The 15869-nt window shown below is 38.8% G+C and overlaps 1 protein-coding gene across 6 annotated transcripts; it reads right to left on the reverse strand.

The window, feature by feature from the left end:
• Positions 1-454: 454 nt before the first annotated feature.
• On the reverse strand, positions 455-15865 carry ELMOD2 (ELMO domain containing 2). Of its 6 annotated transcripts, none has more exons than XM_077300232.1 (9): positions 15672-15865; positions 14568-14715; positions 13531-13559; positions 12740-12837; positions 9335-9464; positions 8158-8291; positions 7828-7896; positions 5165-5298; positions 455-4544 (listed from the first exon to the last, which is right to left on the reverse strand). In XM_077300232.1, exons 1-9 carry the CDS (start codon positions 15726-15728, stop codon positions 4405-4407), a joined length of 939 nt encoding a protein of 312 aa, XP_077156347.1. In that variant the 5' UTR covers positions 15729-15865; the 3' UTR covers positions 455-4404. The 6 variants fall into 6 exon arrangements, with proteins under 6 accessions (XP_077156347.1, XP_077156348.1, XP_077156350.1 ...); XM_077300233.1 differs by lacking the exon at positions 15672-15865 and adding an exon at positions 15529-15605; XM_077300235.1 differs by lacking the exon at positions 15672-15865 and adding an exon at positions 15470-15553.
• Positions 15866-15869: the final 4 nt, after the last annotated feature.

Here is a 15869-nt window from a genome sequence, read left to right on the forward strand (position 1 = left end):
ATGATGTTCTTATCAGCATTCAAAAAGACTGAAGTGAGGCCATGCATAGGTAGCTTTAAATAGAGTTATACATATTCATAGGAGACCACCAGTTACTACTAGCTTTAAATAGAGTTATACATATTCATAGGAGACCACCAGTTACTACTAGCCATGGTGACTGAAGGCAGCCTCTGAATACCAGAGTTGGGGAATATTTGGCTTCTATGACCTGGTTGTTTTGCTCTGCAGGGCAAGTGAGTTGTTTACAATATGTTGGGCAGGGTCTATATATGTTTTTATGCAACTAAAAATAGGGGGTTATATGTACTAAAATTTTAACTCATGAAAGGCAGTTTTTAAAGAAAGTACCACCAAGGCACAATCAACTCATGGAGTTTGCCACTGCCTTCCTCCACATAATAGCCCCACTAATACAGGATGACACATGATCTTTATTTGCAAACACTTCTGATTAATTCCAAACAACCATCACATTTTATTGCTTCTGTACTGTTAACAGGAACATACATTTCTAGAGGTGGACAGTACGTCTTACACCATAAGGTTTACAAGTAATTGCTTTTAGCAGAAAGGAGCACAACACAAGTATCAACTGTTATAAATGCTACCTTCACAGACATAACTAATACGAATAATACAGACTAGAAACAAAACTAAGGTACAGAACCTCTACTGTATGAAAGTATAATTTAGAAAACTAATGTTTGGTTCTGAAGACATCTTCAGGAACATGTGGTCTACCTTTCTACATTTGGAATGCACAACAGACGACCTTTCAAGATACCAAGAGGATAGGAAAATGAGTCATGGCGCAGCAGCAGAACATCGGTTTTGGATGCAGAAAGTCTACCTAATCCTTTTAGCTGGGTAAGTGATTTGATTTCAGCCTTTGAGGAGCTGCTGTCAGTCTCAATAGACAATACCAACCACATACTGACTCAGTATATGGAAGTTTCATGTCTAAACTACAAGTCTAAAGTTTGGGTCATCATAAAACACGTTTTATTTATAAAACTGATCTTGTAATGCTGTTTGCAAATTCTACTTTGCCAATATCTAGAAAGATGAATACATCTTTGAACACTGTTGTATTTACTTGAGACTGCCAGCTGAAAGAAATTAACAGGTCTTAACAGCTACAGTATCAAATTCTTAATCATTATTGTCAACAAGTGCAATTTAAAAGACTGCAAAGGAACTTTTCAGGTGAACTGATGGTTTTTCCCAATAAGATCATGTTTACAAGCCCTCAGAGAAAAAGAAATATTAAAGGGGTAGGAGACAGCTCTGTCATCATAGCTGAACAGTTTCAAATGTTAAAATCATGGAAACATGGAATAAACTGTATTTATTCCCCTACCCTGGCCCTATTCACATTTCTTCATATCTACCCATGGAAAGGAATGTGTACAGAAATTAACAGCTGCTCCCATGTGAACCAGCCCTTGTATTTCATTCAAGATGAAATTAATAGTTGTCTTTTTAAAAATGCAGATCTACAAGTGTATGGTTGTAAGATTGTCTCACTGTGATATTTAACATAAAAACTTACTTTTACAAAGTGATATCTTTAAAAAACCATCATGTTTCCACACCACCAAAAATAGATTATTTACGTACTTCAAACACAATAAATGAAAAATTACTTCTTACAGAACATGCAAGCTGACCAACCACACTGTACTGGAAAACCAAAGAATTAAAAAATGCATTAGGTCCTAATTATTATCCCTAAATAAACATTTACATCGAATTACATATTGAGAGAAGGCTGCCCTGCATGAAAAGAAATTAACTGGGGAAGCAGAGTAGAATACACACAGAAAGGTTTATGAAGGTTTGAGTTATTCCAGTTGGAAGAATTTAAAATATAGCAACTACTCTCTCTGAGACTACAGAAACCTCCTTACAAAGAACTTACAACTATGTTAGCTGTACTGGGGAGGGCAGAGAGATGGTAATTATTCCATGTGCTTTATTGTTAACTATTTTCACTACATTTTACAGTATTTAATTTTTAACAGCTAACCTGTTCCATGAATAGAGGTTTCTGTATAGCTAGATGCTGCAGCTATTCTAGAAACCAAACTGCTAGTTTCAACATTCATTTATATATGAAACCCAGTCTGGAACTTGGACGGAATCAGAATCCACACATCTGATCCTTCAGAAACATTTCCTGGGAGGAATCAAGCAATTCCACCCATTTCTGCTTTAAAAAATTAATGGAATTTCTCATATAGGTGGAGTTTTTTTATTTACTTCTGACAGGAGTAGAGATACCTATAACCTTGATACTGATTTTTAAGTCCCCTTGACAGAAACCTGCTTGTTCATAATTGTTTTGTGAGCCTTATTATTCTCAGAAGGGTAGACTCAGCATATCCAATAGCTAATGGGAATTGTACCAAATAGGCAAAAAAGCACACTGAAGAAATAATGGGTTAGTGCAAGTTCTGCAATCCACACTAAAAATGATGCATAGAATTTGCGCAATTTCCCCCCTGTTTTTGAATAAAACTAATGTGGTTTAGCACTAAAGTGATGAATGAGCAACATTAAGACATGTCCTTAAATCTCCAGCACAAACATCTATGCATACTTGCACTAGTATCCTCAGTTTCCTTTACTTCTGATATACATAACATAGTGAATTTTTTAGTTAACAGCTGCTTCTTAAATATCCACAACTATCTTTTTTAAAATCCTCAAATAGAACTGAGTCTGTGACTAAAGTACCCCCAAATTACACAGAAAGGACATGTCATATTTACTGCAACATTTCAGGCAAGAACAATATGAACCAACAACTTCAGTACTCATATACAGCTATTGCCTCCTTAACAGAAAATCCTAAAACGAATGGGAAGTAGAGTTATCCTAACACACAAGAACTCCAGGGAAGCATCTAAGCTATATCGACTTTGGGTTGTGCACACCAAGTTTTTTTTGTTTCATACCAAGTTTGTTTTGTAGTAATTAATGTATTTTATTCCACAAAAAAACTGAACAGTTACAGAAACATATGAAGACACTGAATTTTCAATCCTCCTTGTCTCTCACTCCACGAGACATTGAGAAGCTTTATTAAGACATTAAGCTACTATAAATTGGATCAGATTTTCCAATTAAAAAAAAAAGTCAGATACTAGTTAGAAGATACAGGCTATAAGTAATATTTGCAGAGTAGATAATGACTACTATATTAAAGTGTAAGCAAGTTTTACCAGAAATTCTATTTTCCTTTAGATCATTACTTGCTATGCTCTTAATTGTATTGCAAATGAAGAAGTTACCTAACCAATGATCAAGTGGCAAGATTAAGCAGTGTTTATGTATTTTGCTAAATCAGCTGTTATCAGCCCTTAATACAGAAACCACTATGTACTCAGAATGGTCCCACAATAGACAGCCCCAGTTCCGGTTCTAAAAGATGAGGTTTAACTATAGTCAGCAAAAGGCACTTTGAAGATAAGCTTGGAACTGCAGCAGAACACGAACACGTTGATTGAAAACCAAACACTTTCAGAAAAGGATTAATACATTTATGACTAGATATAAAATCCTATTGCCTTGATTGTCTAGGAATATACCACCCTCGTGGTCTTCTTCAATACATAAAATCTCGTTAGCTGTCCAGTTACTTGCCATCCCCTAAGATTTTGAGTTTCAACTTTTTCAGACTTCTCTACCAGCTGTGAATGTGTTGGTAGACCAAAAACATTTTTAAAGTCCAATCACTAAAATATGAAGTCTGATTAAATAAGATGTATGATACAGAAAAACATTTAATGGAAAGTATTATAGACTTCTTTTACCAAAAGCTTTTTTAATCTAGTGATCTAGCTGCATATTTCCCTGAAATCCATTCGACAAAAGCATTACAGAACAATCTCATGTAACCCAGAGTAAAGATATTAACACATCAAAATGATTTAATCTGTTTGCATTTCCCTTCCTCCGACAAGTATGTCACATGATAGAAAAAACAGAATTCAACACAGATCTAAAACCAAAGTTGTTTCTATTCTGAAAAGTACTGAAAGTATCTGGTTGAAAACTAATTAATTGGAAACTAACTAGTTATATTTGGAAAGGCCACTATTATTAGGCAATATGACAAAGCCCAAGAACCTGTCTCATCTTCCGGCCAGAAGAAGTGTACAAAAGTTATGAGGTCCTATGATCCAGTGAAGATCTTTGTATTTTAAAAGTTCTTCCCTTCAGCAAATATCATACAGTTCTAAATAAAAGTTGATTGTCCAAGCTCTCCCAAGCAATTTTTTTAAGTTATATAACATGATGATCATTAAGTGAACATTTTTGGTTAAAACTGAGGATTCCATTCAAGTGCATAATTTTTCTGTACAGTACCCAAAGGTTTGAACACTATTTTTCTCTTTATAAGGCAAGGACTACATCATAATCCTGAAGGCGTCTTTTGATAATGTCATGAAATTTCTCTCTGTACTGATTGAAGTACATGATACTTTCTGGTTCTTCTTCAAACCAAAATTTGTCAAACTCATATGCCAAATAACCTGTTAAAATCAAATAAGAGAAAACCATTTACTTGTCGAGGCAACATTTTATAAATGGTTTGTATACAAACATGTTGTTTAAGGCGATTTGTTATCAGCAACTTTTTTCAACCTCCTTCCCACAGCAGCCCCCCATTTCTGTTTTTTTTCCCCCTTTAAAGAACATTGCCCTTCTCCCCATGCTATATCTAACTCCTTTTGAAAATTCATTCTGATTTAAATCTGGACTATGACATTAAATACAAAATTTAAAAGAGATCAACATCACTGGACATAACACTGTATTTCTTTATGAAAAGAATATGGGGAAATCAATTCATATAACTTCAGTTTTCATTTAACTCCAAAGTAGTATGTTTGCGGGAACAATCCTAACCCAGTCGGAAGTAAACCCCATCTTAGTCACCAAGGCTTACTCTTAGTGTTCTTAGTATTGTGGCTGAATCTAAAGAATAAAACAGCAGCCTCTGGTCCAGGTTGTTTTAATTTTTCTACGAAACATACTACATTCTCTTATTTCTTGGTTCCAGCAGCTGATCATCTAGTACAACAGCAAGAGCTATCAAATGGTAATTAGCTCAGGAAGAATAATTCCCAAGAACAATAGTAAAGGCACTCACAGTAAAACCGATGGAAGTGATCCATTTGTGCTACAGAAGGAACCAGGTTGTAGAAGTAAGTTTTTAAAGCACCATTCTTTAATAAACTGTATGCCATTTCTGTCAAGTTGATCCCAACTATTGCATAGGAATATCTGCAAAATATAAACTTTCTTAACACTACAGAAAATCATCTCCAGTTAACCATTATTCATATCCAAAATGATCCAAGTAGTACTGAACAGCCAACAACAGTGCCTTTGAACAGAAAGTGTTTTGTTCTAATCCTACTGAATCTAAATATTACCCATTTTTAATTGGTTTGACTCCTTGCTACTGAGGTGATGTAGTGGGAGTAGATGAAGATTTAGGATAACCAATATAAAAATGCTCAGATTTCTCATCCCCAATCCATCCTGAGGAATGACAGTGTGCAGTTCCACAGTCTTTCATCTTCCTCAGGCTTGATACTGTGTAACACCAGGTCAATTATAAACAAGTCTGCTATCTTCAGGGAGCCTATTTGAAGAGGAATTTTGACCTGGCAGATGACTCCCCAAGGTTACTTGGTCCTTCAACAATCTTGCATACGAGGACTGAAGAGTGAAGTGGCAATGTTCATCTGCCAACAATCCCTGGCAATAGATGCATTGGCCTTGTGTGAGGTGCCATGGAGAGGGTGAGTGTTTTGCTGGTTTACCGCCACCGAGTTCACTGAGGCAGTACTTTTCCAGATCAGCAGTACTTTTCCAGATCAGCAATGAAGAGCCTTCTACAGGAACCCGGCATGTGAACTGTCAACCACCACAACAAGGGCATTTTCAGTGGTTCCCCTTCTTTCGGGAATAAACTCCCAGGAAAGTTTGTCATCTCCAGGGTCTTCCACCACTCTGTCAGGCATGTCAGGTTGCTTTGTTTTGTGTGGTTAATATTACAAACCAAGGACCTGGCCAGTTGTTCTAATTCTCTAATTTGCTGTTGTCCAAATTTTATTGCATTATTTACTACATTTGTTTGTATTTATTGTATTTTAAATGTTGGGAGCTGCCCCAACTCCCCAGTGGGTAGATGGTCTAAATTAAATTAAAGAGAGAACTCAGATTGCTCCCAGTTGGCCCTTAGCTGTAAGGTTTTTGTGAGCTTTTTCACGGATAAAATCTTGGTGCTCTGCCATTACTTTCCTCTAACTGTTAATACAGTAAATGAGCATCTTCAAGGGTGGTTTTCAAAAGCTTCAGAGGGCTCAATCAAACTGATGTAGACAGTGTGCTGGCTTCAGTAAAATTAACCACATGCCTCTTAGATGCCTGTCCCTAGTGGTTCATGAAGGCAAATGGTGAGAGGATCAGGAAGTCCCTCTGGGAGATTATAAATATGTCCCTGATCTCAGGGACATCCCCAGAGGGTCTAAAGTCACTGATTTGGTCCCTGCTGACGAAAGCATTGCTCGGCCCATGGTACCCTGCCAACTACCACCCAGTTTTGCATCTGCCATTTCTAAGGAAGGTGGCTGAATGGCTGGACACAGATCAGACACAAGCATTCCTAGAGGAAGCCTCAGTCTTGGACCCATTCCAGTCATTTCCAGTTGGCCCATGGGATAGAAGTAGCACTAGTTGCCCTCATGAATGACCTTGGAATGCAGCTGGACCAAGAAAGGCTGGTACAGCTAGTATTATTAGATCTCAGTAGCGTTTAACACTGTCAATCATGAGCTTTTTGTTTCCTCCAAGGTTGGGAACAGAGGGTGACCGTTAGGGAAGAGCCAACGTTGGGAAGAGCCATCATTGTTCACTCCCATGATGAGTTCCTCAGGGCGCGATTCTCTCCCCAATGCTATTTAACATCTATATGTTTCCTCTTGCACAGCTGATATGAGGGTTTGGGCTGATGACATGCAACTCTATCCATAGATTGGTGTCTGACCAAATACACCACCAGTTTCATTGGCCCAGTATCTGGAGACCATGGTTGGATAGCTCTGACAGAGTTGCCTGAAGCTTAATCCCTCAAAGATGGAAGTTCCTGGGGCTAGGTTCTGTGCCTAGATGATGAGCAACTGACCACACTTTCTATGAAGGCCCAGATAACAAAGGTAGCGAGCCAGGCATTTTACCATCTGCACCAGACAAAGTTATTAGCACACCAAGCCCCAGAAGACCTCACTACAGTAACCCAGGTGATGGTTACCTTCAGCTGGGATTACTGTAACTTGCTCTATTTGGGGCTACCTTTGGTCTTGACCCAGAAATCCCAGGTGGTGCAAAAGGCAGCTGCTCATGTCCTCACATTGAACCTGTCCTCCAGCAGCTGCACTAGTTGCCAGTTCTGGATCAGCCTCAAGGTTTTTGTGTTGATCTTTAAGACCCCAGAGTCTGAGCCCTGCATATTTTAGGGACCATCTGTCCCAATATGCTCCCTAGAGAGCACTTCATTCTTCAATTGGCAATAAAATGGACGAGATAACAATGTATGTCCCTCTGGGGTCCTGCAGGGAGGAGAAATTGCTTAACTGACACACACTAAAAATCTGTCCAAGTGACTTCATTTCAACATTCTTCTGCTCCTTTCGCCACACATTTATTTCGAAAGACAGGGTAGGGGTTTGTTTTTGCTTTTTTGCAGGGGGGTGCAACTTTAAATGCTAACCTTGGTAACTTTTATTCTTTTTAGAAGTAACTTACCCCAGTTTGGGATTATTTGAATGAAGAAGGATTTGACGGGCTTTATCGGTATAATGTTTACTGAAGTATCTGAAAAGACAGATAAAAACTAAAAGTAAATTACTTCAATTTAGAAAACATTCCTTAGTGATTAAAAATACTATTTTTTCAGAATCTGCACTGCATATTATAATTAATAATTAGTGACAGAAAAATGGGCTTTAAAGTTCTGTGATAGTCTGAACACTAAACCCCATAAAAGTGCTTCACTTTTTTACTCAATACTCACATCATATGCCATGTTACCTAAATGTATTTGATTTTAAACCATGGAAAAGTATTTTGACTTACAGAAGATTAACTAATCCCAGCATTCCCATTCCTCTGAAGTCTGTTTTAGGGTCATCACCTTGGAAACCAATGTCACACCACTGCTTCGAGATTCTAGCCTTCAGTTTTTCATCGGGCATCAACAAATTCCAAAGCTGTATAAATATTCTTCTGTTAACAGAATTATCAATATTTTCCCATCCTCATTCTGAACAACAATATCAGTCAACAGTAAGATACAGTCAACATGTTATACTTTTTGTTATAAACAAGGCAATTACATCAACAGTTGACAAAAATATTCTGAAACATGTGCAACGTATAATTGAAAATGCTCTCCGTTTTGGTTGGGTCCAATTAAACAATTTCATATCAGTCACACAGCAGTTTACTACAGGCAGGGTACTCTCATCTGCCAGATGCCCTACCCATTTTAGTGGAAAGAACAGACTAAGTATATACATCTGTTCCCTCTGTTAAAGTTAACAGGGAAGTCCACCCCAGAGCTACATGGGAGCGCTAGGTTGAATGGGAAGCTTGGACTAATTCACAAATTTTTGATCAATGTATTTATTTTAAATGTTTTGCCAACAAATGCAGGGCATGAGCCATCAAGGCCACACTCATTTTTCATTCTACTGACTAACAGCAACTGATATAAACATAACCATGCAGGGTCAGACCAAGGTCTACAATTTTTTCCTCCAACAGTGGCCAGCCAAATGCCTCTAACAGCATTGTTTTAATAATCATGCTCCTAGTAATTAAAATATGTATTATATCCAAATATGAATGTTTTGACTTTTATGAGTAACAATCATGTATACCTCTACTGTCTATAAGTATGTCTACTCTTCTTTACAGCCATCTAAGCTAGCCATCAACACAACATCCTGCAGCAACTAATTCCATCAATTAGTTATGTGTTATGTGAAGATTTCCTATTTCCTGTACCGAGCCCAACATTAATCAATTTCACTAGATAAGAACTTGCTTTATTGTTATTGCAGACATTTCTCTCTGCTTGCCATTCACGATTCAGAGGTTTCTATAACTGGCAAGAAGTGCTGAAGTACAATCACAGGTGCAGCTCACAGCTGCAATCAGAAGTGTGCAACTTTGGTAAACCACAAAATGCATTTCAGTCACAAATTTGAATTTGCTGAGTAAGACACTTAAAACCCAACAATAATTTTACCTCAATCAATTGCTTCTCATGTTCTTCATTATTACAGTTATATGGAGATTTTCTCAAATCTTCTACATCCAAATAAAGTTTCTTATAACCAGTTATCTGCAGCAAACACATTTGGAGCTTCAAGGAGAACCTATAATACATGCAACACACAACTATAAACATGGCAGATTTTATCTGCAACAACATTTAGTTAGCTAGTATTTTTTGAAAAATGAAACAGATCACTTTGGTATTCCAGGCTAGCAAGCTTATACCATTTTAAAAACACAGGAACCATGACAAAGATTATATGTGAGTAATATAGGTACAGCCCAATATCAAGCTGACCAATGTGTGCAGGAACAACCAAATAACCTCCCATGCTCTTCCAATATTTATGTATAAACAGATGAAGCTGACTTATACTGAACCAGACCACTGAACATCAAGGTCAGTACTGTGTATTCAGACTGTCACTGGCTCTAAAGGGTCTCAGACGAGGTCTTTTAAATGCACCTGGTAGAAGGTGATATAGCTGGAGATGTTAGGGATTGAAACCGGGACTTTCTACGTGTATATCTGCCTAATTAATTTATACCAACTTAGAAAAACACTTCAATATCTTCTCAAACTACAGCTCAATATCACAAGAATATCAAGCACCTTAAATGTTATGTCAGCATCATTCTTTTTGTCCTAAGGCCAAGCTACTAGTAAGAGACTAAGCATACAGGAATTTACCCACACTATGTTTTGTTTGACTTTACATCCACTTGAATCATCTTAAATTTATCACCAAAATTTCTAATATAACATATCAAGTAATTCCTTTGCTCTGTCCTACAAGATCTGAAAATCTAACATGGTGTCAAAGAGATACAAGAATTGTAATTCCAATGGAGAAACATTTTGTTATTGCTCAGAGGAACTGCACTGAGCACAGGGATGCCGGCAAGAGAATAATTTTACAATGCCAGTCTGAATTATCTCTCACCCCCCCTTTTTTTATTTTGTAATATCCAGCCTAAATAAGAGTTCTAAGGAACTACAAACTTGCAGACAGCTTTATGTTATTTCAGTTGGTCATAAACGCTATTACGTAGATGGTTTGTTTTTGGATTTTGGATGAGCAAGGTGATAAACAAGTTTGTTCTGGACGCTGGGAGGCACCCTCCTTCAAAGAGTGTCTCCTGATATTTTTAATAGGTATGGCACAACTAATAGGTATGGCACCATTTAAAAGGAGGCCTGTACCAGAGGCATGAACTGCTGAGTGCAAGCCCAAGGGTGAGAGAGCATGAAGGCTTTTCACCTAGGGCTGACAGTCAAGGCTTGGCCATGCACAGAGTGAAAGAGGGTAACACCAGCTATGTACCTGGAAATCAGGAGCAGTACTGACACAGAACTATACATGCTGGACAATGCTGACATCAGTATATCATTGCTGAAGCCCTGAACTGTTGCATGGCTTCTCTATAGATATCAGCATGTTGTTTGTAGTGGATTTATTAAAGGTATTGGAGCTATGTTTATCTGGAGCAGTGTTATATGAATAGACTACTGCACTGAATCTTTGCCCCCAATTTCATTTCTATGCAACGCTGTAGTATCGCTTTGTTTCTTGGATGTTGTGTCTTTGATCTCCAGCCTGGACATGCGTGTCTAAACTGGTAGCAAGTGGGGCTACTAAGTATTGAAGGTTGAACCAGCCTTGTAGCCATCTTTTTCTCAGTCTTGGCAAAAGGCTTGTAGGAGCTTTCTTAATAAACAAAGTTTGTTCACTGTGGCAATCCGCTGGAACCTCACACCTTTGATACAGTGCTGAGGCATGTACAATGGACTGGTTCAAATCATTCCGCACAAACCAGACTCAAAGACTTGCTGTGGGCGACCAGTTATCAGTGTAGGATCTATCCTATGGGGTTCTACCTGTGCAATCCTATCCTCCTGACTTTTCAATTCCATATAAAGGCCTTAGACAAATCATTTTAGGGTTGGTTATCATCCATATGCTGATGATACTCATCTCTGTATCTCCTTATCCAAATCTTCTGATAATGTGACAAGAGATCCTCATGCACTGCCTAGATGCTATGCCTAATTGGCTAAAGTGAACAAACTGAAATCAAATCTTTGTGATACTGGTTCGGTAAAGGTAAAGGTATCCCCTGTGCAAGCACCAGGTCATGTCTGATGCCCTTGGGGTGACGCCCTCTAGCGTTTTCATGGCAGACTCAATATAGGGTGATTTGCCAGTGCCTTCCCCAGTCATTACCGTTTACCCCCCAGCAAACTGGGTACTCATTTTACCGACCTCAGAAGGATGGAAGGCTGAGTCAACTTTGAGCTGGCTGCTGCGATTGAACTCTAAGCCTCATGGGCAGAACTTTCAGACTGCATGTCTGCTGCCTTACCACTCTGCGCCACAAGAGGCTCTTTTTACTGGTTCAGTAGCCAGGTATATTGAAGAACACTATCAATGGGTTCAGCTGACTGCCAGGGATTATAATAGATCCAAGCACTACTGCAGGAGTGGCAAGTTGATGCCGCTGCAAAAAGGTTTTCTTTCAACTCAGTCTAACTGGAAGGATGGCCCTGTACCTTGAGATGGCCATTCTGGCTACCCAGATCCATGTAAAGGTAAACACTGAGATTAGACTACTGAAATGTACTCTCCCCTGAAGTTTTCTTGGAGGTATTAGTTCATGCAAAATGCTACAGCTCAGTTATGACTGGAACCTAGGCAGAGTGTGCATATTACTTTCATTCTGCAGTCATTTTGCTCATTACTTTTATATCTTACTTTTCCCCCTAATAAGAACTCAAACCACATTCTCCCCTTAATTACCTTCACAGAAATAGCCCTCTGAGAAAAGTTAAGCAAGACTGTGTGACAGTCCCGTGGTGACTAAGCAAACTTCCATGGAAGGATGCAGATTCAAACCCAGATATCCCACATCCTAGACTGACACTCTACCAGTAACCATACTAGGCCACTCTATACCAAACCTGGTGGGATCTGAAGGACCTAGATCAAATTGTGAGAATTTAGAGAATTGTGACTGTTCTAAAAAACATAAAAGGCCCACTTCATCTGAATTAACTCCTCATCTCATTTCACTCCCTTATAAATGGCTGTCATCTTTAGCTGTCATCAGAAAAAATTCTGATTTTTGTAATGTTTTGGTTGTCCCTACTGCACAATCTTCCCTAAATCATTCTCATAAATGAGAATGAAAAATTAAAAAATGCTACCTATATTAATTATATATTGGTGGAAAACATATACTAACTTACATGCATTATTTATATTCCTTTTATAAAGATAAATTGTTAAGCAATAAATACCTAGTTGAAGGAAAGAAATAAGAGTTGCAAAAGACATGGTTATGAACAACAGTATCTTTGAAACAGAAGCGGTCATACCCTGTATCCTTTTGCATATCAATCTTCTTTTCTTTCATGATAAGTGCTACGTATCTTTTCACTTCATCTTCAGGAGCATGGACAGCACTTTGTAATACCTTATCAACACAGCATAAGTTGAATTAAGTACTCCTTTGATTAATTCACTGAAATACCATCTATTTGTAGAGGCCACTAAAATAGTTTTATAGAATGTCACAAGATTAAGACAAATTTGCCAGTGCCAAATATAATATTAATAATGTCAAATAGTCAACACAAAGATATGTTTAATCAGAATGGGTTTTGTGATAAATCAGTCATACGAACTGATTTGCATGACAACTAGTTAACTGACATGGCTACCTTGAAAAAGCTGTGCTGACCAAGGCTAATCAACAGAAACCTGTAACACTCTCAAAAGCCAAAATAGTACTGGAGAGGTGGCTCCCTCTCCCTACCTACTGACAGCAACCATGGCTTAAAGCTGGCAATATTATTAGGATTGCCTAGCAACCATCACCAAAGGTATTAATTTCTTGTAAGCTACAGGAACCACTTCTATTATTTCAGAAGTTTTTTTGCTAACTCCCTCTAATTATTTTTCTTTTCTTAGGACATACTTAAAGAATTATGCAATGAGTTCTAGATGTCTGTCATAATAGTGCTTATGAACTGATTCTGCAATAACTGAATTTCTAAAGTGGTTTGTGACAACAACTCATGGCTTGCTCAGAAAAAATAGTCAAATACCATAGGACACATGTAAGCCCTTGGCCGTCTATCTCAACCACAGTATCAAGATAGCTTACCTTACTCTTTGACGATTCCAGTGAATGCTCTATAAAATAAACATTTACAATTTACCATAGTGTATAAAATCAAGATTCAGATTTAATTCATTGAGAATATAGACCTTGATTTAAGACCCAAGTAATCTATTTAAAGTAATCTATTAAAATAATTATTAAACAACCAGCAGAAAGTCAGCCAAATCCTTTCCCACAGAGATATTCTATTCAGAAAATCATGCATACAAAGGCAAGTATGAAAACACTATTCTCTATCTCATTTATATTCAGAACAAAGCACCAACACCCAGGCGTCAGCACAACAACATGTAAAACACAGTGGTCCTCTCTCTCCTCCATTCCCCCAATATCTCTTTGAAAAATTCTTGGCAGTACAGGAGGCTCATAGATAAAATGCTACCAAGTATGGTGAACTGCAAGCATCACCCCTTTTCCTCTTGTACTGGTAGAAACTGCTGCTATAAGAATGGGGAATGACAATGTCACCCAGCTCATTTGAAAACTCACCCACATATTTTATGAAATTTATCTTATAAAGGTAGAAGATGTTTTACTGTTTCTTAGCTATTTAGACAAAGGTATGTGGCTGCACTAAGTTATTTCAGCTGTCATCCATGTCTACTCATCTGACACCCTTGACTCAATCACCAAAAAGATTAAGAGAAGTTGTTATGCAAGTAAAAGATCTTCATGAAAGGTACAAGGTTTCACAGATCCTCTGGCATCTAAATGAGGAGTTAAAATTAGAACTGTAAATATAAATATTACTTTAAATTGAAAGTCAGTGTCGTGTATTTGTTGGACCAAGGTTCTGAAAGACCAAGATTCCGAATCAACATTCAGGCCATGAGACCCTGATGAATAACCTTGAGCCAGTCATATTCTTTCAGCCTAATCAGCCTCACAGGGTTGTTCTGAGTATAAAATGGAGAACTGAATGATGTAAGCTGCTATGAAGGAGAGCTGAATGATATAAATTACTTTGGGTCCCCACTGGGGAGACAGGCAGGATATAAACAAATAAAATAAATAGTTACCTATTTTGAGTGTCCTTTCTGCACTTTTCTTTGAACCATCACAAATACGCTGCAGTTCACATTTTCCAGTGAGCTGTCTCAAGATCCATTTTATCCAAAATCGAAAGACATGTCTATACAAGTAGCTCCATAAGTGTATAATCATTTTCTACAAACAAAAAAGGGAACTTTGTATAACCATATAAAAACTGGTTTATAGATCGGCGCTCATGTGCACCTTAATACTATGCTTATTCAAAAGCAAATCCAACAAAGTTCATAACACTCCCATGTAGAGTACAGTGGCTTGGAAAGCCTTAAATCCCAGACCTAGTTGTGCCTATTATCAAATTCACTAAAATTAAAGCAACTTTAGGCAGGTGCTTGCCTCTCTCATTCAGTTCAATGGGTTTTAAACGGGCTGAACTTTTTGGTGACCATATCGTACCTTTCTGGGAAAGGAAGACGATTGCTGTTGTTTTCACAACCAGCAAACCAGTCCATATTAGCAGTTACCAATGTCTTAGGCGCAGAAAACTGTTTTGGGATACTCCTAAATGTTGTTGTTTTTTTAATTTAAAGTGAGGTTTCATGGGGAAATCATTCGTGGTTCATTGCTCACTTTAGAGGTTCTTTCTTCCTGCTTAAGCACATATACACCCCCCCCCCCAAGTATCATAAAAGTCCAGCTCCCGGAAGTCGCGGCTATTCGAGAATTCTATGCGAGAATTTAACAAGGCTGCCCAGCACGAGCAACAACATCCTGCTGTAGACGGCCACAATTCCCCTGCAGAGCTGCCTGATCTCAGAAGCGTGCCTCGAGGCAGCCTTATCCTCTCTCTCCCTCCCGCCCCCTCCCCTCTGCTGCAGACCAGCGTCGGAATTCCCAGGGGCTCGCGCACCGCCCGCCCGCTCTACCATACTGAGGTCACATCATCACTCCTGCTAAGGAAGCGCAAGACTGGCGGAGGCCTCCCTTCACCTTCATCCGCACAACGAAAGGAAGTTGCCTCCCCCAGACCCGGAAGTGACTGACGTGGCGCCAAGATGCCCATTTAATTGTCGTGTGCGATGGACAGATTCCCCCCCCCCCCCTCCTCCCCGTCCTTCTCCACCCTCCCCTACCCGTTTTTCCACATCCACAAAGGAGACATGAGGGGAGGCGAAGGCAGGCGTCCCCATGGTGGGAGCCGGCGGCACAGCGGTTAGGACCAACGAGCGGAGCGGGGCGTGTCTTCCCTCATGTCGGGTTGACCGGCGGGCGGAGCTATCACTTGGCCCGCGGGGCTCCACGAGGAAATAGAGCGCGTGCGGCTGTTGCTA

The sequence above is a fragment of the Paroedura picta genome, chromosome 10 (genome assembly GCF_049243985.1).
Source record: "Paroedura picta isolate Pp20150507F chromosome 10, Ppicta_v3.0, whole genome shotgun sequence".
Taxonomy (NCBI): Eukaryota; Metazoa; Chordata; class Lepidosauria; order Squamata; family Gekkonidae; genus Paroedura; species Paroedura picta.

What these genes read in the sequence shown, in the direction of transcription:
- ELMOD2 (XM_077300232.1), bottom strand. Translation starts at nt 15,728, where the DNA reads ATGGGGACGCCTGCCTTCGCCTCCCCTCATGTCTCCTTTGTGGATGTG. An exon ending in AGAAAGGACACTCAAAATAG is followed by an intron (nt 13,560 to 14,567) that starts GTAACTATTTAT and finishes TTTATTTTATAG; the next exon opens with AGCATTCACTGGAATCGTCA. An exon ending in TCAAATAATCCCAAACTGGG is followed by an intron (nt 5,299 to 7,827) that starts GTAAGTTACTTC and finishes TATATTTTGCAG; the next exon opens with ATATTCCTATGCAATAGTTG.